At 28.3% G+C, this 23518-nt stretch overlaps 2 protein-coding genes across 8 annotated transcripts; one reads left to right on the top strand and one right to left on the bottom strand.

The window, feature by feature from the left end:
- Positions 1–1784: 1784 nt before the first annotated feature.
- Positions 1785–3276, bottom strand: LOC128196307 (uncharacterized). The gene is made up of 2 exons (XM_052876710.1): positions 2283–3276; positions 1785–2192 (listed from the first exon to the last, which is right to left on the bottom strand). The coding sequence occupies exons 1-2, from the start codon at positions 2616–2618 to the stop codon at positions 2115–2117; spliced, it is 414 nt and encodes a 137-aa protein (XP_052732670.1). The 5' UTR covers positions 2619–3276; the 3' UTR covers positions 1785–2114.
- Positions 3277–9292: 6016 nt separating this feature from the next.
- Positions 9293–21855, top strand: LOC108331348 (uncharacterized). Of its 7 annotated transcripts, XM_052877142.1 has the most exons (5): positions 9293–9603; positions 10031–10144; positions 10220–10380; positions 11359–11396; positions 11498–12871. In XM_052877142.1, exon 5 carries the CDS (start codon positions 11801–11803, stop codon positions 12869–12871), a length of 1071 nt encoding a protein of 356 aa, XP_052733102.1. In that variant the 5' UTR covers positions 9293–9603; positions 10031–10144; positions 10220–10380; positions 11359–11396; positions 11498–11800. The 7 variants fall into 7 exon arrangements, 3 of the variants coding, with proteins under 3 accessions (XP_052733102.1, XP_052733101.1, XP_052733100.1); XM_052877141.1 differs by lacking the exon at positions 10031–10144 and having other exon boundaries at positions 10201–10292; XM_052877140.1 differs by lacking the exon at positions 10031–10144 and having other exon boundaries at positions 10201–10380.
- Positions 21856–23518: the final 1663 nt, after the last annotated feature.

Raw genomic sequence — 23518 nt, 5'->3', positions numbered from 1 at the left:
TTCTTTTCCTATTCATTAGGTAAAATACTTTTGTAGTAGTTATGTGCATGTTAAGTTTGTTTACATGTTAATGCATTAATCAATATTTTGCACCTTTTCTTATATTAATTAGTCGAAAGGGTATGCATTTTACTTGGTTGATCTAGTTTTGATTTTACTTTTGGTTCTTTTGAGTTTATCTCTTTATTCTTTCAATTGTGTAGAGTATAAAAGTGTTAAAGTATCTTTAGAAAATTATTTGAAATGAACATGTTATTAGATTTATTTGAGACTTAAAACATTTAGATTCAAGTGTTGTAATTCTTCATCTTTACATTTGATATTCAATTATGATTTTATTTCAGAATTACAAAACCAAAAGAAACCATAAAAGGACACGAAAATATGAATTTGTGGGACTAAATCATGCCTAAATACTAAACAAAAAGTGAAAAAAAAAATTTGTTAAAATTGTTAGAATCAATGGTCATAAAATCTACTTGTCCTAGAATCTTGAATGCAAATTTCTTATATTCAATTGCTTAAGGCATTACTGAATTGAATATTTAATTATGTATAGGCTTTATGTCTAATAATTTGTTTTTTTTATTAGTTTTATTTGTGTATTTTGACATCAATCTTGTGGTAGAAATGATTTCTTAATTTTACCCATTTTTGTGTGTCTTCTAGTTTTTCATTGCTTTATTTTGAGTCATATGTCTCATATCATGTCTTTGTAGAAAGAACTAGCCCTAGAAAGGATAAAGGTTAAATAAAACCTTAAATTTTTCTCGCAAATGGTAAATCATCTAGCAAGTAAGCAAAATAACACAACAAATTTGTATTTATTCATGAAACTCATGTGTTATGTCCAATTCTTCCTTAAGATAACTTATTAAGAGGTATCACTAATAAAAATTTGATTACAAATGAGTACACAAATGAGAATAGAACATGAGTGTAATGGAAAACAAATATATTGAATAACAGAAATCACGAAGAGTTATAATACATTATGTCTAACCTATTAAATGTTCTTCATGCAATATTAATTGCATATATCTTCTTTAAGCAATATTATTACATAAGGCATTTATGATGTCTAGATCATATAGATTTTATTAAAATTAGATAAAAAAAAGCAACACCTTACAAGATGGTCTTTACAAAATTAACATACAATGTTTTCAAAGTAGGTTGTCGACATAACATAGCTCTAACAATTTTTTTCAATAGATGTTGAGAAGTATTCACGTGATACTCTTCTTACAAGAAATGAACATTCTCCATATACATAAAATAAGTATATATGATATTCAATGTATCTATATCATATATTTAATTGTTAGTTTCACATACAAAATAACAAAATATGTGTCGTTAGGCTAAACACTCGTCTTTTATAGTCTTCTTCTTAAAAATCATGTTCTATACTTTTTATAAAACTCTTAATTAAACAAACAATGTTTCTTGGACTTTATTCTAACATTTCTAACTAAAATAAATGTAATTACAAAGAAATAGAAGTTGTACTAGTAGATAAGTAAGAGAGAAATATAAATGAGAATGTTAATGATAAGGAACTTAAAATGAAAATTAGTAAAATACTAATTCTTATAAACTAAAAGTAATATGTTTCTTAATATTTTTGAATTAAATTAAAAAATCTTACAAATAGGATATGGGATTTGCTTTCTTTTGTGAGAGTTTCAAGTTCTTTTTAGACAAACAATAATTATTTCTATCATAATCCGACAACATTTTCCCAATTATATTTTAATGGAATTTTTCACTAGTGCGATTAATATAAACGGCCTCGGTTATTTTTAAGTATAGACACTGGTTCTGCGACCAGGTCATATACAGCCGAAATAAAAAGATAGGTTTTTTTGACTCGGTTTTGGACCGAATCAGAAGGGTTCAGATTCTGCCTCTGTTCACAGTCAACCGAGGCAGTAGAATTTTTTAATTCTTTTATTCTCAACCGAGATCAGTGTTGGTTTTGGTTTCTCGTTCTATTATTTGCAATTTTTTTCATCCAACCGAGATCAGTGTTGGTTTTGGTTTCTTGCAATTTTTTTCATCCATGTTTTTGGGGCAAAATTACTTTGACAAACTTAGATGATTGCTCCAATCTAAGAAAGGGGAAACAGGAAGCGGGGAAAGAGCACACGACACTGGAGGTGGAAGAGAGGAGGAGGAGGCTTTATTCCCTGACAGAGCAAGCAATCAAAGCTTCAGAGAAACACAATATCCAAACCAAAAACCAGAGAATTAGTATCCAAACCAAAAACCAAACTCACAGATCCAAACCAAAAACCAAAATCAGATATCCGTTTCACCATCCACCTGCACAGAAACAGAACCAAAAAGGGTTTCCGCCACCATGCCGCCGCCGCATCCTCGCCGCTGCCGCCTCCTTGCTGCTCCATGAGAATAGGGTTTCCACCATCGCAGCCGCTATCGCGGGCTCTCGTTGCACCGTCACGGGCTGTCTTGCCGCACCGTCGCGAGCTCTCGTCGCACCGTCGCGGACTCTCTCGCTGCACCGTCGCGAGCTGTCTCGCCTCGCCTCGCCGCACCGTCGCGAGCTGTCTCGCCTCGCCTCGCCGCACCGTCGCGAGCTCTCTCTTTGTCATGGCGGAGGAGAAGAGGTTGGTCAAGGAATGCTGGAGTTGAGGGAGAGGGGCGAGAGAGAAGAAAAGTGGAGAACTTTTTTGGATCTGGATGCAGCGAGAGAGAAGAAAGTGGAGACTTTAACCGTGCAGCAGAGAGAAGAAAGTGGAGACTTTAACCGAGCAGCAGAGAGAAGAAAGTGGAGACCTTTAACCTTTTTTGGATCTTGGATGCAGTAGAGAGAAGAACATTAGGTGAAATTGACTATATGGCACCGGTTGAACAAAAAATCCGAGGTAATACAACCATATGGTATATGCTTTGGTTGCTTAGCTAACTGAGGCATTAGAGAGCTGTCACCATCACAGTCTGACTTGCAGAGTAGTTTCTGACTTGCAAATGCCTTTAAGCATCGGTTGCTGGCCACCCGAGGCAATAAAGCCTTCTAAAAAAGTTGTCAGTCTGAGTTGCGGTGCACGAAGCAAGAGTATAGGCTTTGGTTCTTGTGTGAGCCGAGACAGTATCACCCTTCCACTGCGTATAATTTTTTACGTTTCGGTTTTGGCATAACCGAGGCATATATGGCGCCTTCGTAACTCCTTTTTTTACTAGTGTTTATTTATGTACTTATGTAAAAAATATTATTGAAAATGGTATATTTATTCATAATATACATTTACATTTTTCTAATCATAAAACTTATTTGTTTTATCCACAAGTACTTTAGTGAGAAAGTTACTTCTAACGAAAACATTTAAAATTAAATTTATTGAAATGGTAACTCTAATAGTATATTTATAAAATTAAAAATAGTATGTTTGGTGTGCAACAATAAAATTCATTATGTCTATATAAGAAGAATTCAATCTTAAAAGAACAACACAAGTGATATACACCAAAAAAAAACTTTTGAGATATGTGAGCTTACATTCTTTGTCTAAAATTGTTCTAAATTATTATTGGAGTTCTAAAATATTTGTATCATTCATGATGTGTAGACACCTAGTAAACTTTAAAATTTCTTCTCTTTGAGAGTTTCTTTGTTATATTTTTTTGAAGTCTTATTATCAGGGGGAATGATAATGGACATTATTATGTTTTTATTTTATTTATATTTATCTTTTATTGATATTTTTATTTTTTACTTTTTAAATAATTAAGATTTTATTTAATAATTTGGAAACATAAGTATTTGATTGATAATTTTGTAGATAAGTAAAAGTCACTATAGATTAAAGAATATATAAAGAAATCAATTATTAACATACTTGGTTACTTCAAGCACAAATTTAAGATCTAGTTCAGTTCGAACCAGTTTACCCAATAACCAATCCAGTTCACCCATTAAGTAGTGTTTAACTCGTCCAATGACTTAATTTTCCTAGCGAATTGTGTATTTTGAGAAATTTATAAAGAGAATGTTTAAATAAATAATTCTTTTAGAGAGAGGGAACTTGATTTAAAAAGATAGAAAGTAGAGACTCATTATGGAGATTGGGACATTTTTCTTTATTTTTTTATAGTATTTAGAATGTATAGGAGTAACTAACTCTCTTAAAGGATATCTCTATATATCTATACATGTACAATTCTAACTTCAAGAAGAAAAATATCTCTAACACTCGCTATGACTAAACATTATTGTTGTTAGAGAAAAAAATCCAATGTCCTATTATTTTGATTAAGTTCTTAGATACACAATTCTTAAAGGAAGTTGCATTAGAGGAGTAAAAATTACGAGTACAAGTGCTTCATATAATAGACTGAGAACCATGCATATCTTTCCACTGCATGTGATAATTGATTACATGTGATAATAGATTAGTAATAATCAGAAAATAAGTACAATCAAAACTTTAAGCTAACATGAATTTAAAAAATATTTCCAAAACTCATCACCTGTCATAAGAGAGATCCACTCACAAATACAAGCTTAATTTATATATCTCTTGGGATTAAGTTAAACGTGCATTGTACACCAACTATCCTGATTATGAATGACAAATGAGCTCATTTTTAGAGGTGTTTTCCGAATCCATTTTGATTTTGATACTTCAAAATTTAAATTAGTTTTTTATATTATCTCTTGCATATTTTTTTTAACCTTTTTAAACAAATTAAATATAAAATTTTATAATTATTGACTATTGTTTAAAGCATCTTAATTATTGAAACCACAATTCAAATGCAACCAGTAAATTGTTTCAAAATATTCTCAAAGATTTTGTAAAATTTGTCGACATTTAATTCATTTTTATTTTTTAGTGGTGACATCAACTTGTCAAGTTTTTTTCATGAACATTTCTAAGACAAAAATAAGAGGAAAAAGGTTTGTATACAAATTAAAATTAATTTATGCACAATTAAAAAAATTAGATAACTTATAAAATAAAATTTATAAATTAATTTATGCCATAAATAATTTTAGTTTATGGAAAGACAAAATTCATTTGTTTTCTTCTTCTTATTTTTCTCGTATATGTTCTTTTGAAGAAGTACTTTTTTAATTAAGAAATAAAAGTGAAACAAAATTTTAGATAAAATTAATTTATACATAAAGTCAAGTTAAAGATGTAGAAAGTCATATGAGATAATTTTTATAAAGTACATGCGAGTATTAATTTATGAAGAAACTTATTTTTGTTTTATTTTTCTATAGTTGTTTACGTAGAAACTTGTTTGGAAAGATAATTGTATCTCATTTCCTTCTCTCTTTTTTTATTACAATTATGCTTTGTTTTCTTTGAAAGTATCTCTAAACTGTTGAATTGATATTTTGTTAGAGTACATTATCATCACCAAGTCTTTTTCTATTGTGTTGCCATCCACTTGATATACGACATTTGTGGATCTAAACAATTTGTTCTTGTTTTCCATTGCCACTGATTTTTGCAATCACCATTATGTGAGTGTGATTTTATTCTATCCATGCTTATCTAGTAGAACATGGCAACACTTTAACTTTTATCATCCTATACTATAACCTACGACTTGGGTTTGACTTGTCGAAATTAAATAAAAGACATGAAAAAAAATAATAAGAGAAAAAATTGTAATAATTTCAATTGTATGAAATCATATCCATGAATTACGCCTTTCTTTTATTTGTTGTTGTTGCTATTAGAAAGTGAGTTTATGCCTAACTCATCCCCACAAAACCGGCTTGTAAGGTGAGGTTTGCACCTCAATTATATATTATCATTTGGCCTTATCTCTAGTCGATGTGGGACTTCCAACACACCCCCTTCACGCCGAGGTATAGACATCTCGTGCGTGATAGTAGAAATTGGGTGGTCCGATAGCGGCCCGATTGCGGGTGGAAGAGAAGAATAGAATGCCCACTTAGAACTCGCTAGGATAGGCTCTAACCTGACTCTGATACCATATTAGAAAGTGAGTTTATGCCTAACTCATCCCCACAAAACCGGCTTGTAAGGTGAGGTTTGCACCTCAATTATATATTATCATTTGGCCTTATCTCTAGTCGATGTGGGACTTCCAACAGTTGCAATGAGAATTTCAGTTTATTCTATTCAGAAAGTGAGTCAAGAAAAAGTTCTTGTATGTGCTTTCTTCATAATCACTATTACATCTTTCATTATGAAAGTTAGAAAAGCACATTCAGAGTATAAAATAGGTTAATTTAAGTAGATGTTGATATTTCTAATATTTTATAACATTATTGTAGTGAGTTATTGATTTCTTAATCGGATTGATAAATGGTTTGAGTTAAAGTAGTTTATGTTTTCTTTCTCTTGTTATCAATTTAGATTTTCAGATTTCTTTTTGCAATAGGTATCAATTCTCTCTATTTTAATTAATGTAGTTTTTTTTAGGAAAGTTTGCTTTTCTCTTTTGAACATGAATTTAATTTGTTTTTTTTTTCTTGTATCTCAATTAGTTCTTGGCTTTTCTTTTTAATGACATGGTTCATGAACTTCAATATGTTAATCTAATTAAGAGGTAAAAATTTATCTAATATGACTTAAAAAGTATAAAAATAAAACAATTAATCTAATAGAAAAAACGTAAGATTTTGTAGATGGAGAATATTTATTTAATGGTGAATGATACTTTCTTTTCCATTATCGTATCATCTCTTATTTAAATCTTGTTTTCTTTACAAAATTTATTTTATTTGAGTGGTTATTTTATAATATCATCCTGATAGTGTTGATATCAAAATTATTTTTTATATTTTATTCATTAAGTTTTTTTTGTCATTGTTATTTTTACTTATTTTAAATATTTGGTAAAGTATTTATACCATGTTAAGAATGAAATTAACTTGTGACAATTTTTTCTTTAGAGTTTCTAAATATTTACACTATATACGTAATGAATTTAAAATATGTAATTTAGACATAACATTGTATTCGTTAACCCTACATTTTAAGACACTTTTGGGACAGTTCGATAATCTATCAAATCAATATTTTTTCATACTTTTTTCCCTGAAAATTATTTTTAATTTTCAATTATCTTTAATGGTTATCAAATACATTGAAAGTTGTTATCAATTTAAAACTAGTGAATGAATCTGATTCATTATAGGTTCAGATTGAATTTAATTAAAAAATATTAAAATTTAACTCACTTAATTTTTTTAATAAGTACTTTTTATTGTATTAATCATTTTATATAATATTAAAAGAAAGATTCCTGTGAAATTATTTTTTATAGAATAATTAAACAATATAAAAAATCTACAACTCTATACTTATTAACTCAATTTTTATGTAGAAATAAATTTAAATCTCTATAAGACATTGAAATTTTGTTGAAGAGATTTTATTATATCTTTGTGTAAATGAATGTTATGTTTGATTGATGATAAATCTAATTTACGACTTTTTCTTTTATTTAGATTTAAATTAAAATTACTTTTTTAATTAAAAAAAATTGTAATTAAATAAATTAATGAGTCAATCCGTTTAATCAACCTACTCGTGATGCGTTCGTTGACTTACCAAATATCAACTCGTAATAAGTTGAACCAGATCAGACCAGGTGATCCATTTTGATTTTGCCTAATAAAATTTTGAGTTTAAATATTTGTAGAGAAGTATTTTTCTTCATAAATTTTTGTAATATAACATTATTAAATGCAGTTTGATATAATTTTTTATTTTGATTTAATTTTTTTAAAAAAGAAATTCAGTAGCTTTTAGTCGTGATCTGAGTTACTATTGTTGTCTATTGCATGTGGAATGGGCAATGAATTAGGGGACAAAAGGCCACAAGTTTCCAGCTATATATATCCTGGCAAATAAAGAACACTGTGTTGTTGGATTGAGATATCAACACTCAACATCAAAGTTCGCCAAACATGTTCATTCTTAATGTCTCAGTTTCTCAGATAACTTCTGAATTTATGTAACAGCAAACTACCTAGAGTAAAAACAACAAATGAAAGTTACGTCCTAAACAAAACCCATATATAAAAATTTCCATACAAATTTCCATATGTAATTGTTAGGTTTATTGATGAAAAAAAAGAGTTCATCTCCGTAATAATATCAACTAGATCTGAATTCAATCTTATTAATATTATTTTCAATTCAAAATCTTAAAATAATATATTAATAGATTTTGATTTTTATACAATGTTTTACTATTTCATTTTTATTCACGTGTGAAACTTAGGTTAACTTAAAATTTTAAGATTAGTTTAATAACTTTAAGTTTGATACAAATATTCACTTCAATAGAAATTTATATTTTGTTTAGTATAATAAAAAAATACAGTAAAAATACTTAATTTTTTTTCAATTTTTTTTTACTTTAAGAATTGAATTCATGTTTATCTTTAGTGACATTTGTTTATTAAAGAAGAAGTAACGTTAATATGTAAGTAATTGTAAACAGGTTTTTATCGATCTTAAATTCTGAATGCTTTTTTCAAGTAACGTTAATTTTATTTTAATAAATAAATGTGATAATTACTAAAAATTATACACATACTCAATTATATTAATCATTAATAAAGTTCAAATAAAATTAATAGAATGAAGTTTGTGTCCTATTAATTTAATTTATTTTATTATACCAAATTTACTATTTACTCAAATTTATTTAAAAATTTACTAGCAAATAGTAAATGACTTAAAAAATCTAAAAATTTATTCACATAAGGTACACTTGTAGAGTATTTGTATACTTTTAAAAATAATTTTTATAAAAAGTTTATTCATCAAGACATATTTTATCTATACCCATATATAAATAATATATATATATATATATATATATATATTTTTGTGTACATAAATTTTTATTCTCATTTTATCCTTTATAATATAATTATTAATTGATTTCTTAAAAAGTATAATTGTTAACTATGTTTTTCTTTATAAATAATCACTATTTGTTTCTTTTTCTTTATTTCTTTATATTTCAATTTAGATATATATATATATATATATATATTATTAACTTAAAATTGCACCTATATATAAAGAGAATACATATGATTGTGTCACTACAAAAAAAACCTTATTTAGATGGGTTATTTTGGGGAGGTTATAAAAAACCCCCTCAAATTAACATACTTTAAGATGTTTAATTTAAATTATCTAACTGACAATATTTGTGGGGGTTTTAATTCCTTTCAAGAGAGGTTTATAACCTCTTCAAATAAAAATATATTTTTATTCATCATTTTCTAATTCTTTTACATTTTTCTCTCTAAAAATTTTAGACTAAGTTTCATTTTAGCAATTCTAAAATTTTATTCCCTCCAGATCTAAAACCCATCTCTGTCTAAACCCATTATTTTTCTAAAAGTTAATTTTCCTCTAAAAATCTTCTGACAATTTCTCCCTTCATTTCACCACCTGAACCCTAGTTTCTCCCTTCATTCCATCCACTCTCTCCCTCTTCTTTCATTTCTCCTTTAGATTGCCCAGTGTTTTCCTTTTTCTTTCAGATTCGTAGTCGGCGGACAAAGCTGCAACGATGGTTCTACAAACCGGCAGACAGCAGAGCTCATAACGTCACGGTCGATAGGTACATCGTTCTACAACCCTTTGTGCTTTTATTTGGTGCAACGTTTTAATGGGATATCTTCTTCTCAGTCTCAATCATGTTTTTCATGAACGAGTAAATTGAGTTCTTGGTTAAGAGTAATCAGATTTTATTGGAAGGAAAGATAGGCATACCACTCTCATTATTAATTTTAGTGTTTCAATACTTGTGTAAGTTAATTAATTATTTAATTAGTGCTAGTGTATATATGCTAGCACGAAATAGAAACAATTGTAATTTGAAAAGTTTTTTCACTTGTAGCCTGGATGTATGGATTGAAAGCAATTCAAAAATTTACATTGTTATGTTTCTTGAATTGGTTTTTCTTATGTGCTTTAATCGCATTTAATTAGCATTGAATAAATTGAATCCCGCTGTTATGTGATTCGAAAGATAAAGCGGATTGCAGCTTCGAAAGATAAAGCGGATTGCACCTGTTAGGATGATAATGTGGATTGAATGCAATAACAGTTTGTGTTGGAAAAACAATTTTCTATTATGCAAAGTTGTTAATCTCCAAATTGTAAGTGTTCTTTATCCTTAACTTGCAATTGAAAATTTCATAATATTGGATAACAGGGCAATTTCTTCTATGAAGTTGTGTTAGAGTTTGCAGCTGAGAACCAGTGGAAACATGCTCTTTTAAGCATTGTGTCGCATCTCACTTGAAGGTTCTTAAAAACACTCAAGATTGTTAATGGCAGCTGGTAGTTAAGGGAATAGTTAGAAACTCTAACATAGTTGGCAGTAACATTACTGGTATGTATATGTATTTATAGTCCAAGTAATTTTTAATTTTCAATTCACTTGTAATTGTTTTGTTGCCTCTCTGTGACATGTGAATCCTTAGAAGGACTGTGTGAACAAGATCTTTATCATAAATAAAAATATTTTTTATTTGTGCAATAATGGAAACTTTTTAAGGGAAGACATATAATATGACAAAGATCACTTTCGCATCTAAGATTTCATTTCCAGCCCAAGTAAGCAACCAATTCCACCAGTTCAGTTGCATGATAAGATGTTTATGCACTGTAATATACTTCTCAAAGTTGATTATAGGTTAGAAAGTCAATGCAGCTGTAGACACCAGTGGTGGATAACTATAGCAGTTAAAAAAATTGTAAATTGTCTGCAGTACTAAAAAATAACTATTAATTAGAAAGTCAATTATTGGGATTTTTAATAAGTTTAAATTTTTATAATGTTAGTGTAAAGTTAATAGTTAGTGGTCAATTATGGTCAATGGTCAATCATTATTAGTTTTAAATCTCTTGTACAACAGTACATGTTGTGTATAAATATAAGTTGTACAGAACATTCAAGTATGATATTCATTTAATAAAATTTAGTTCAATTCAATATATGTTTCTCACATTTTCTCTCGTTCTAGTGCTTCAACATGATATTTAGAGTGTCTTCTACATTGTTCCACTCTCTTGAACTTTGCTTGCGCTTCACTTAGTTCAAGTTACAATATTATGAATAAATGAAATATATAAAATAAATGAATATATTTATGCTAGTGTATATAGTCCTTATACTTTTCACAATTCAGAACTACGTTTTGTGTATATGATTTTACCTTACATGGAGAAAGCATTTTCTATATTATTATAAAGAGGACCGGTACTAACAACTTTTACTTTTTGTATCTTTTGTTATATGATTGTGTATCTTTTGTTATATTTCGGAATGAAATTGTCATAACAAAACACTACTTAATTGATGTTGCAGGTTTCTCTTTTAAGTATTGCAATCCCACAGTTATCAAGGTTAGTAGAAAGTGTTTAATTTTTTTTAATTCATTATTTGTTTTTATTTTCCATGAATATTGTATTCTTTCTTATGTGTTAGTGTATTTAATTTTTTTTAGGAATATTTTTGAATGGATAAGTCTTGGATAACTAAGCCTCGAAATATAGTTGAATACTCAATTGGTTTAGAAAAATTCTTAGATTTTGCTTTTGAGAATGGAGCTTCTGGAGACACAATTCGATGTCCATGCCCTAAATGTGGGTTTGTGAAATGGCAAACTAGAGGCATAGTTGAAGAGCACTTGATTTTAAAACAATTTCCCATAAATTATGTTATTTGGAATCTTCATGGTGAAAGGCAAAGACAAGATATTTCTAGAAATGAAGATGAGTAACAAGAGGCATTTGATTTTGAAAATGCAATGGAAACAATGATAAATGAAGCATTTGGACATTATAGGCAAGAAGGTACTAATATAGGCAGATCACAACCATTGGGTGAAGATGATGTTAGTAATGAAAGGCCAAGGGAGAATCATAATGAATTTAATGAGTTTCTCAATGACGGAAATCAAATATTGTGTGATGGGAGCAAGTACACAAAATTAGAATTTGTAATCAAATTATATCATATCAAGGTTTTTTGTGGATTAAGTGACAAAGCAATGACTATGATCCTAGATTTGCTAAGAGATGCATTTAGTGAAGCAAAGTTGCCTCTTTCTTTTTATGAGGCTAAGAAAATCATCAACAAACTTGGTCTTAACTATACCAAAATAGATGCATGTCCGAATCATTGTATGTTATATTTAAGAGATGATGAAAAAGATTTGCAAACATGGAAACATTGTGGTACATCTAGTTGGAACCCAAAGAAGAAAAAAAAGCAACCTGCAAAAGTTTTACGTTACTTTCCTTTGAAACCAAGATTGCAAAGATTGTTTATGTGCTCTAAGACTGCAGAGCATATGAGATGGCATTCTTTAGAGAACAAGGATGGAGTTATAAGGCATCCAAGGGATGGTGAGGCATGGAAGACATTTAGTGTAATGCATCCTGAATTTGCTTTAGATCCTCGAAATGTTCGCTTAGGCCTTGCCAGTGATGGTTTTAATCCTTTTGGCACTATGAGTTCTATTTATAGTATTTGGCTAGCGTTTTTAATTCCGTACAATCTTCCACCTTGGCTTTGTATGAAGCACACTTCATTGATTCTGTCCATGATCATTCCAGGTAAGCAGATGCCTGGAAATAGTATTGATGTGTACTTACAACCCCTTGTGTTTGAGTTACGTGAGCTATGGAATGATGGGGTGGAGACCTTTGATTCTTCATTGAATGAAACTTTTAGAATGCGAGCAGCTCTTATGTGGACAATTTGTGACTTTCCTGGCCTTGGTATTTTATCTGGTTGGAACACACACACAAGTTTAGCTTGCCCTACTTGTAACTTTGATGTAGAACCTTGTCGTCTTCCTCATAGTAGGAAGTAGTGTTTTATGGGACATCGTCGCTTTTTAAGTAGAAACCATAGATTTAGATTGAATCGTGTTCGCTTTGATGGAAGCACTGAAGAACGGAATCCACCACTAAAATTATTTGGATCTGACATTTTTAGGCAAGTGGAAAATATTAATGTTACATTTGGGAGAGGAATTCATTTGGATGGTAGAGGAAAAATATGTAGACAAGAAGTTAAACAGTGGAATAAAAGAAGCATTTTCTTTGAACTTCCATATTGGGAGTCTAATTTGTTACGTCACAATTTAGACTTCATGCACATTGAAAAGAATGTATTTGACAATTTAATCTATACTTTGTTGAATGAAAAGCCTAAATCCAAAGACAATCTTAATGCAAGGAAAGATTTGAAGGAAATGGGCATAAGACAGGATCTTTGGCCAGATGATAATGGAAAATACCACCTTGCTTTGTCCGTTTTTAATACGAAAAAGTTGTTTCTAAAAACTTTGAAAAATGTTTTAGTACCTAATGGTTACTCAAGTAACATTTCTAGATTTGAAACCCTTACGGTCTTCAATTGCACATCATTAGGATCCTTTACATACACTCTACAGGGATCGATACTAACAACCACTGCCTGCAAATTGAAAATCAACAATTGATTACAATACTTCGAGTTTTTATGATGTGATTATGCCCAAGATAGTTGATTACCTATAGCTGCATCAAATACATTATTACTGCTCATTTTACATGAAGACATGTAGCATAAAATATTTAAAATTTACTATTTCCTATCTTACAAGTTAGAACATGATTTTCAAAACTTTAGTAATTTATCATATTCTAAAGACAGGTTCAAAATAAAATTATTCCGAACATCTATACAACAGAATAGAACTCACTAGGCATAGGCATTGTGATCATGTATATTATACTCAATGTATTACATTACCATTATAATTAGGAGAAACTAGATGTAAAAGCCAGATTAGTTAAATATCTCCTTTGTGAATAATATATCATTATTGATATAAACACCGCTACTATTCGTTCCAAAATTTGATCAGCAATTTAATACATTACATTGAAAAACATGATAAGCATTCAGAAAAATTATGCTATAAAATGGGATAAAAAGAGGCCTACAGTTATATGTATGTTCAGGGATTCTACAGTACACACAGGAACATGCATAGGAACAAACATGAAATCAGCTGTTGACTAACCTGATTCCCGTAAACTCTTGATATCTACTCCAAGCTAGTCTTTCCAGTTTTTACCTAAATGTGACAACCATAGAAACGTCAGAAATGACATATATTAGTGCATATTAATAGACACAAACATGGGTTGAGTTCTATAATATAATTGTTAACTGTTTTTTTAAAATATAATTATTAAATGGGTTTTTAGGATTAACCGATCTTTTAAAATATTTTGTACAAAATTGTACATATTTCTTTCTTTTTGTGTTTATTTATTATATTTATAGTTTTTATTGCGCTAATATTTAGATACTGTAATCTCAAAGATCGATACACAAGGAGATGTGTAGGCCTTCACAACCGTATCTTTTTGAAAAATATAAATTATATATATTTATACATTTTATTTTATATATTAAAAAAGTCAAAATTTTATTGAGAAGTTAAATATAATTTTTTTTGTCAAGAAGTCATTGTAATTCTCACTTTCAAGTGATTTATTACATAAGTGTAACCCACTACATATAAATAATTCACGTTTTCTATGCTTATAGGTGCATAAAGAAGAACATTAACCCTAATTTGCTCTCCAAGTTAAAGCAGCAAATTAGGATTAGGGTGTTGCTCCCTCCACCACCACACCTTTCTCCCTCCACCTTCCCTTTACTGTTTTGTCCCTCAGTAAAATTTTATTTGTAGGTTATTATTTTTTAATTTTACCCATTCACAACCTATTTCATTAATAACCTATTTTAGTCCCGTACATGAGTAAAATACTTTTCTTTCATTTTAACATTATATTTCTTCCTCTCTTTCTTTTGTCGTTGTGAGATACTACAAGTTGCAAAGGTTGGTGGTGGTGGAAAGAATTATCAAACAGTCTCCCTCTCGTGGTGCAGTGCGTGGAGTACTTCCTCGTATTCGAATAAACCTTGAAATAAAACCCTAAAATAAAAAACGTAACATTTAAACGGAGGTGACATCCTTCAACGGATGTCAACATCCTTCAACGAATGTCAACATTCGTTTAAGGTAAAACGGACATCCGTTTTTTCCTTAAATGGATGTTGACATCCGTTGAAGATGTCACCTCCCGTTTAAAGGTTACATTTTTTATTTTAGAGTTTGTTTTATTAGGGAACATCCGTTGAAGGATGTCACCTCGGTTGATGTATACTTCCTCGATGTTCCTCTACACCACGGCGGCGACGCTCCTTCACACCATGGCGGCAATGGAAGCTTTCAAACCAAAAAAAAAAAACTGGAAAGAAAAAGGAATGGAAGTGCGGGAGGTGGGGAGGTGAAACGAAAATGGGGAAAGGGAAAGAGAGTTCCGTGAGTGGGTGCTGGGAAAGTAAAATTAGGGTTTCAAATTATTTAAAATAGAGTAAAAATAAAAATCTTTTTAAGTTAAGGATATAATTGTATTTAAAATAATATGGAGAGGTGGAGGAAGTATAGGGTGGTGGTGGAGGGAGCAGCACCCTTAGGATTAATGCGTTTTCTTTTCTCAAAGTCCAACTCCTTCTAAGCCCAAACTTCATTTTAGGCACAAATACATGACTCAAAGAAAATCTAATACTATTAAACTCAGAATACAAAACCCAAAATTAAACTCTAGTTTAATATTCAAAAAATATGTTGGCCTAAATAATAAAAGCGGTCTTTAAGTAATTGAGGTCCACTCTTCTTTGTATGAATTTGGCAAACATATTTCTATTTGATAATATCATGTTAAAGATTCGTAGAGCTTATATAAAATTGAACCACATTAGTTACTAATATAATGTTGTCACCTTCTAATATTGGAAATTATCGTCAACACTTTCAACGTTTTTTGTTTGAAAAGTTTTCTAGTTAGTTAGAAAACTCACCCCACAAAAATATTGCATTTTGTTTTTCTTTCTAATTGTTCAATAATAATCATGGTTATTGAAATGATAAAAAAAATTCTTTCTTTGAAGTGCGATTTGGAATTGAAAAACAAAATCAATGATAGAAAAAACTCTGTATTTTTATGTCATGAAGGAGTATCAATAATATATATATATATATATATATATATATATATATATATATATATATATTATTGTTTAAATTTATTATATATATATATATTATTGTTCAAATTTATTAAAAATTGCAATACTATGATTGAATATCATTAGTCAAAACACAAATTTGCAATTGTGAATAGAATACATTCAGAAAATTATATTAGAATCTATTTTATTATAAGAATTTATCTAATCCTATATTTTTCTACAGTTTCTGTCACTTTCTTTATATAATAAGCATTTAAGGTGTTTATATTTCTACAATATTAAATGTATTTAATTTTATGTTTTTATAAAGCAAATTGATAGGTTTATAAGAGGGTATCTCCTAAATATACTTCTGTCTACAACAAAATACAATTATTATACGAGAATCTATCTGAAAAAGAAAAAAAAAGTCAATTAATCATGAAAAGTTTTATCCAAAATATTATAAATCATAATTTCTTTAACATTTTTACCCTAATTTCAACATTCACTAATTAAAAAGTAAGTATTCTTTTTATTATCAATCCTAATTCATAACATGAGAACAGTTTAAAACACTGTTAACTAACCAATGATCTTAATCCGAGATTGTCACCCAAGTATTTCTTAACAGAACCACTTTTTATTTTTATTAAGAATTTTTTTAACGATATTTCAAAGAACTTTTTATTATGTGAGGATAAACAATGTAAAATCACTCAAATTCGGTAAAAATCAAGGTTCTAAAAACTTAGCATCAGGGCTTCGTTCAAATTTTGTGCTCATACTTGAAGAAATCATTCAATTATTTTCTTGCATGTCGGCTTTTGATTTGGATAAGTAAAAGATGACTGCTACAGAGATGAACTTTGGGAGATACACATTGTCTATGCTGTGCTTCTAAACTCAAAATAATTTCTCTAAATACAATTTATTATTTATAGTAATGAAACTCTTTATTAACCAACTCCAAATGCTCTTACACCCTTTCTCTTCGTCTTCATTCTTCTAAATTGATCATAAATGTTTTTGTCTGTGTTTCATAATTAAAAAAAATATTACTTTATCAATTTGAGAATATAATAAAAATTTCATTTTGTCATAATTATTATTTTTTTTTGTAAAATATATTTCGAAAACACTTATGGAATTTTCTATGAAAACTTCAGAGAAAAATCTATAAAAATTGTATCATGATAATATTTTTTTTTTCAAATTATATAAAAACATCCTAAAAAATTAATAAGACCCTTTAGCTCATAAAAATAAAAATAAAAAAATTACTACGTTTGTCACCGTGGATGACGCCAAGTAACTTATTAAAATCATAGAAATAAAAGAAATAAAACATATAGGAATGGCCTCAGTTTCTTCATGAAACTGCGGCACTGTTGGAAATATAGGAAAGAACGTGGCATGTTAGAAATTTTTAGGGCAATAGTCATGCATAGCTGCACTGGGGTAGAGTCGTCCCGCTGCTCACTTCTGTCATTTAATTTATTGTTTTTTAAGTTTTTTCTCTAAAATAGATTCTCGATTTAGTATTATTGGTGATGGAAAAAGATGTAAAATTCAATATTTTCTATTAACTTAAAAAATATTTTCTCTAAATTTTTTTTTCTCTTTTGAAATTTTAGTTTACATTTTTAAGAGTAAAATTTAATATTTTCTATTAACTTAAAAAATATGTTTCACAATTATGTATAAGCTCCTGAATTTTTTTAAAATTACAAGTTAACCTTAAATACTTTTCAATAATACTTAAATTGTTTTTTAGTTAATATTTTTTTTTGTAACACGATGCCTAATTATTTTATAATTACATTATAGACCTAGACATTGTTAATAATTGCAATTAGCTGCTTCATCGACTAGTTAAGTTAATTTTTGTAAACACTTTAATAATTTGATTTACAACTACCAAATTTTACAATGAACTTTGTTTCATATTTGATTTCCAATGAATTTGATTAAGACAAATATCTCAACTAAAGTTCCTACTAGTTATTGATTCGGTCATTAATTAAATTACAAAATCTATCATTAATAAGATTTATAAAAAAAATTATTCTAAAATTTTAGAAAAATAGAATCAAGATATACTACCAATAACCTATATAATGAAACCTAGAATATATTTAAAATTGTTTGAACTGCTTTTAAAATGAAATACATTATTTTGGATATAATATAGGATAAAATAACGAAATCGTGTATTATAAATCCATTAATTCAAGTTCATTATTTGGTTCCAAATGAAAACAATAGAAATAAGTGTAACAATTTAATTTCTTTCTTAAATTTTGTGTACTTGATAAGAACAAAGTAAAATGATTTTTTTTTACTTGTATGATGACATGTTTAATCTAAAGGATAAGTTTGAATAATTTTTTCTTGTTCTCTTCTAATTGCAATCTTCTAAAGTTGCAAGGATTAAAGACACATCCTTTTATAAAATTATATTTATCCTTTTTACTAATTTGAAATTTTGGTACGTCCGAAATACAACAATTATGATGTTGAAATTTGTGTTAACTTGAAGTTTTTATGAATAATATTCAGTTTCAAGAATTTTATGGATAAGTTTCAAGAATTTTATGGAAAATTAACGAAGAGGTGATTGCAAGATGAAATATGATATTAAAGTTTTAAATAGATTACAATGAATATAATATGCTACAAGGAAGTAATATTATATGAATTATAATGACAATATGGATAGTTATAGAGTTTTTTTTTTAACTTTTTGTTAATGGTGGAAGCAATTTTATTCTTTAGTAATATGTGTTTATTAAAAGAAAAATTAACGTTAATATGTAATTAATGTCGTAGATATGTAGTTAATATTGTAGAGAGTCTTTTACCCATTTAAAATTTTTAATGGTTATTTCAAGTAATGTTAAATTTTTTTTAATAAACAAACAATTACTAAAAATTATAGACATACTCTCAATTATATCAATCATTAACAAAATTAATACTATAAATGTAATTTGTTTTATTGTACTAAAAGTGAATTATCTCAATATTTTTACACTAAATCAATTAGTTACCCTATTTTATTTTAGAAGTTACTAGCTAATGGGAAGTGGGTGACTTCAAAAGATCTAAAAATTTATTCAAATAAGGTACACTTGTTGAGTCTCTAGATTTTGCATTTTCAAAGAGAGACATTTTATAAAGGGTTTATGCATCAACACATATCTTATATTTTAAAGTAAATAGCAAGAATTGTTATGAATATTTTGGTATATAATCATTTAAGAGTGAATTGGCCAATAGGAAATTTTGGCCCTTTGAAATGAGAAAAAAAAACTTCATCATAATCAAGTAATGGTGTAAGACCTATGAAAAATATTTACCTTAATAGTAACAATTTTATTACTAGTAGTAATAATAAATTTCTTTGTGAATGGAAAATATAATAAGTTTATAAAATGTGGAAAGCTAAATAAGAAATTTTGGTAGCTTAAATGGTAGAAAATTGTGGAGATTTCAAGAACATGGGTTCAAACTCTTTTCTACCTTTTTCTTTAAAAAAAATAAAATAAAATAATAAAATAAAATAAAAAAATTAAAATATTGATAGTGGATAAAGCACTCTAAGGCATTATTAAGGGATCCAATATGTCAAGTGGTGATTAAAATATTAATATATTAAAATAATAAATAATATTAAAAAATTGGTGAATAGTAAAATTTTTGGACTATAAATAGCCATGAGAGGGGAGGCTCTTCTACACAAAGAGAGGAAGAATCAAGTCAGAAAGCTTGAGAAATAAAGAAGAGAGGAAGAATCAATTCAGAAAGCTTGAGAAATAAAGAAGAAAGAGTTAGGAAGAAATTTTTAGTTGCAAGAAGAGTAGAGGTTCTGGAGGGTTTTCGGGGAAACAAATTCTGAGCAAGAGATTAAGTGAGGGGAGCTAACCTTTCTAAGCTTTTATATTTTATGATTTAGTATTGTTTTATTACTATTCATGTCTTAAAATTCTGTGTGAATACTATTAATGAAAAACATAGGTGCTTGTTATATATCTATCTATATTGAATTTCTATGTTAATATTATATGTTATTGTTTTGAATCTGTAAATAAGAAATTTGTTAAAACTAGTTGAGGAACACTTTGGCTAAGGAAAGACTTGGTACTTAAGTTGTCCATTGTGATGCACCTCTCTTTCCTGAAAGTCTACTCGACGAGTTTTTAACTTAAATCTTGTTGAACAGATTATGTACTGTTAATTATTGTGCAGTATATCTTGTTGGAATGAAATTTTTTGATGAATTCATGTTATTGTGGTTAGATATGAAATTATGAATTATAATTGTGATGGTAGGATAAAAGAATCTTAAAAACCGGAGTTGGTACATCCTTGATCATAGAGCAGCCCTAGTCAAATCCAGTAAGTTGTGACTAGTCATATGTACTGGCGTTTATGGTGAGTTTGATTCGTCAAACATTTGATTCTTCTCCGGTGACCATTTATGGTGATATTTTAGTATTGTTAATTTATTTTGTGATATACTCATTTTGTTTGATTTCTGTGATGATTATATTTTATTATATTGGATTTGAATTTATGCATATGAACATGATATGAGTATTATGGGGAGATTTTGTAATGGTATAATATGAGTTGGGGAATGTGAGCATGGTATATCATATCACATATACATAGGTTTCTTCTATGCTGTAAACTAATTTTCTTTGTGTTTTAGATTCAATCGAAATTGAAATTCATTCTTTGATTGGAAACCTCAAAAACAAAGAAAGAGTTCTCTTATAGTGATCAGATTCTATGCACTCAACTTGACCCCCTCACTTCTATTTTTTTTATCATTTTTTTGAAGCTCCCCTTCCCTCTTTTCTTATTCTCTTATCCCATATGGATACAATCAATCTAAATAAATTCATTAGATTTCATTAATGTTGAAAAGAAATATTGGAAATTGGGTGATCTAAATGTTTTTAATTCTCTTTTGATCAATCATTGAATTGAATGTGAATCAAACGAGAATCTACTATTATTCTATATAGTATCTTTTTATCACACGTCGTAAACGTAAATATCATACAGAATTCGAATTCTAGCTATTCATTTTTTTCGAATATCCAAACTTCTGTAATGATATGGTATTTGTGTATATGTTGATGTTGAGGGTCCTATCGTTGGAGGTTATCCTGATACTCTAATAATCATTCAGTCTCAAGTAGAGAAGGATGAATTATGTGGTGGGAGGGGTAGGAGGTCCTGGTCTATGTGCCGGTTTTAGACATAGTGTTGAGGACTAACCTTGTGGATGGTATGAAGTATTTTGGAAGTGTATTTGTAAGAAGAAGTAGAAGTCATCACAAGTGCATAACCTCCCGTGACCGCTCATCAACGTATTATCCGAATGAGTGTCTATTGGGTATTGTGGAATGAGTGTCTATTGAGTATTGTGGGATAAGTGTCTATTGGGTATTGTGGGATGAGTGTCTATTGGGTATTGTGGGATGAGTGTCTATTAGGGATTGTAGTATGATGGGATGAGTATCTATGGTGCGATTGTTGTATGATGGTATGAGGGTGTCTGACATAATTATTATATGATGTTTGTTGAGTGTATCAAAGTAATTATGCATGTTTTATAAATGATTTGTTGCATGTTAGCTCATCCTACTTGTTTGTCTTTGTGTATGTGCGATGATCGTATAATTCGTTATACGGGAGCAAATGGAGGAATGTCGTCTCATTCAGGGCCAATGAAGGAAGAGATAGAAGAATAAATTAGAAGAATTCGAGTTATATTTATGAGTTTATAGTTGAAATCTGATATTACAGGATGTTACAAATGGTATAACCAATTAGAGACTATGCTTAATTGAGGGGGTGAATCTAAAACCTAAGTAAAGAAAAGTACGATGAACATCTAATTAGAGATCAACTAAAGCTGTAACTTTTTAAAAAAAACTATAAACAAGAATAATAAAATAGTTTTAATATCTTTTATAACTGTTTTATATATTGATCTTTTCCTTTGTGTTCGGCGTGGTTAGTGGATTAGAGTTAGAATAATTGGAACAAAAACTCAAAATTGGAACAAAAAGGACTTACACAGTCCACATTTTGTTGTTGGAGAAAAAAAAAACAAAAGAAAAAGAGAATTTTTCATACATATTATATATATATATATATATATATATATATATATATATATATATATATATATATATATATATATATAGTTTGGTAACGCGCGCCTATTTTTCAGTTAGTACATTTTAAATAATTTGTCTTTGTAAAGAGTTGAGTCATGTCACCTTCAGGCAAATGTTCATTTCAGATCTCTTCAATTTCATCATCTTCAGTAACCTCTCTACTTTCATCATCTTCACTCACCTCTCTAATTTCATCATCTGCATATGTTGAATCATCATCTCTAAAAAAATGTTTGTGAAAATTAGATAAAATTATATACGACAAAAATTATAAAATGAAAATTCATTATAAAATCATTTTTTGTAAGAAATTGTTTAACAACAAGTATTTCTGATTTTTTCCAGGCCAATTACCAATTCCTTTGATGTCATTATGCTTGTGAAAATTAGATAAAGTTAGATAAGACAAAAATTATAAAATGAAAACTCATTATAAAATCAATTTTTGTAAGAAATTATTTAATGATTTTTTCCAAGTCAATTACCAATTTCTTTATGCTTGTGAAAATTGGATAAAATTAGATAAGACAAAAATTATAAAATGAAAACTCATTATAGAAACATATTTTGTAAAATTATTTAACATTTCTGATTTTTTTTCACTTGGGGCTACCATAGGATGACAGAGAAAATGTTGGAGTGAGAAAGATGAAAGAGAAAGGGTTCATAGGAATTAGTTTTTTTTTGTAGTTTTGAGAATGAAAATTATTAAAATACCCTTAACCTTAAAACTTAGAATCATGATATATAAGGATATTTTTGTCTACTAAAATCCGGTACACATTGTTAAAATATACCAAAAACAAGCTTACGCGCGTTAGCAAACCTATATATATATATATATATATATATATATATATATATATATATATATATATATATATATATTATTGATTAAGTTTATTAAAAAATGCAATACTATGATTGAATATATTAATCAAAACGCAATTTTGAAGTTCAGAAAATATTAAATGTATTCAATTTTATGTTTTTATAAAGTAATGGATAGGTTTATAAGAGGATATCTCCTAAATATATACAGTGGAAAGAAATAAAATGATTATACGATAATATAGTTGAAAAAGAAAAAAAGAGTCAATTAATCATAAAAAGTTTTTATCCAAAATATCATAACCTATAATTTCTATAACATTTTTACCCTTATTCAACACACACTCAAAAATAAGTATTCCTTTTATTATTATGAATCCTAATTCCTGACATGAGAATAGTTTAAGACACTG

Source organism: Vigna angularis, chromosome 4, assembly GCF_016808095.1.
Source record: "Vigna angularis cultivar LongXiaoDou No.4 chromosome 4, ASM1680809v1, whole genome shotgun sequence".
Taxonomy (NCBI): domain Eukaryota; kingdom Viridiplantae; phylum Streptophyta; class Magnoliopsida; order Fabales; family Fabaceae; genus Vigna; species Vigna angularis.
Note: the sequence above shows the minus strand (reverse complement) of the source record. Positions and strands in the feature narration are given on the sequence as shown.

Coding starts and splice junctions, on each gene's coding strand:
- LOC128196307 (XM_052876710.1), bottom strand. CDS start 2,618: ATGACAAAGAGAGAGCTCGCGACGGTGCGGCGAGGCGAGGCGAGACAG. Junction 2,193..2,282: donor TTGGTTTTTGGTTTGGATCT/GTGAGTTTGGTT, acceptor TTGCTCTGTCAG/GGAATAAAGCCTCCTCCTCC.
- LOC108331348 (XM_052877141.1), top strand. CDS start 11,801: ATGGAAACAATGATAAATGAAGCATTTGGACATTATAGGCAAGAAGGT.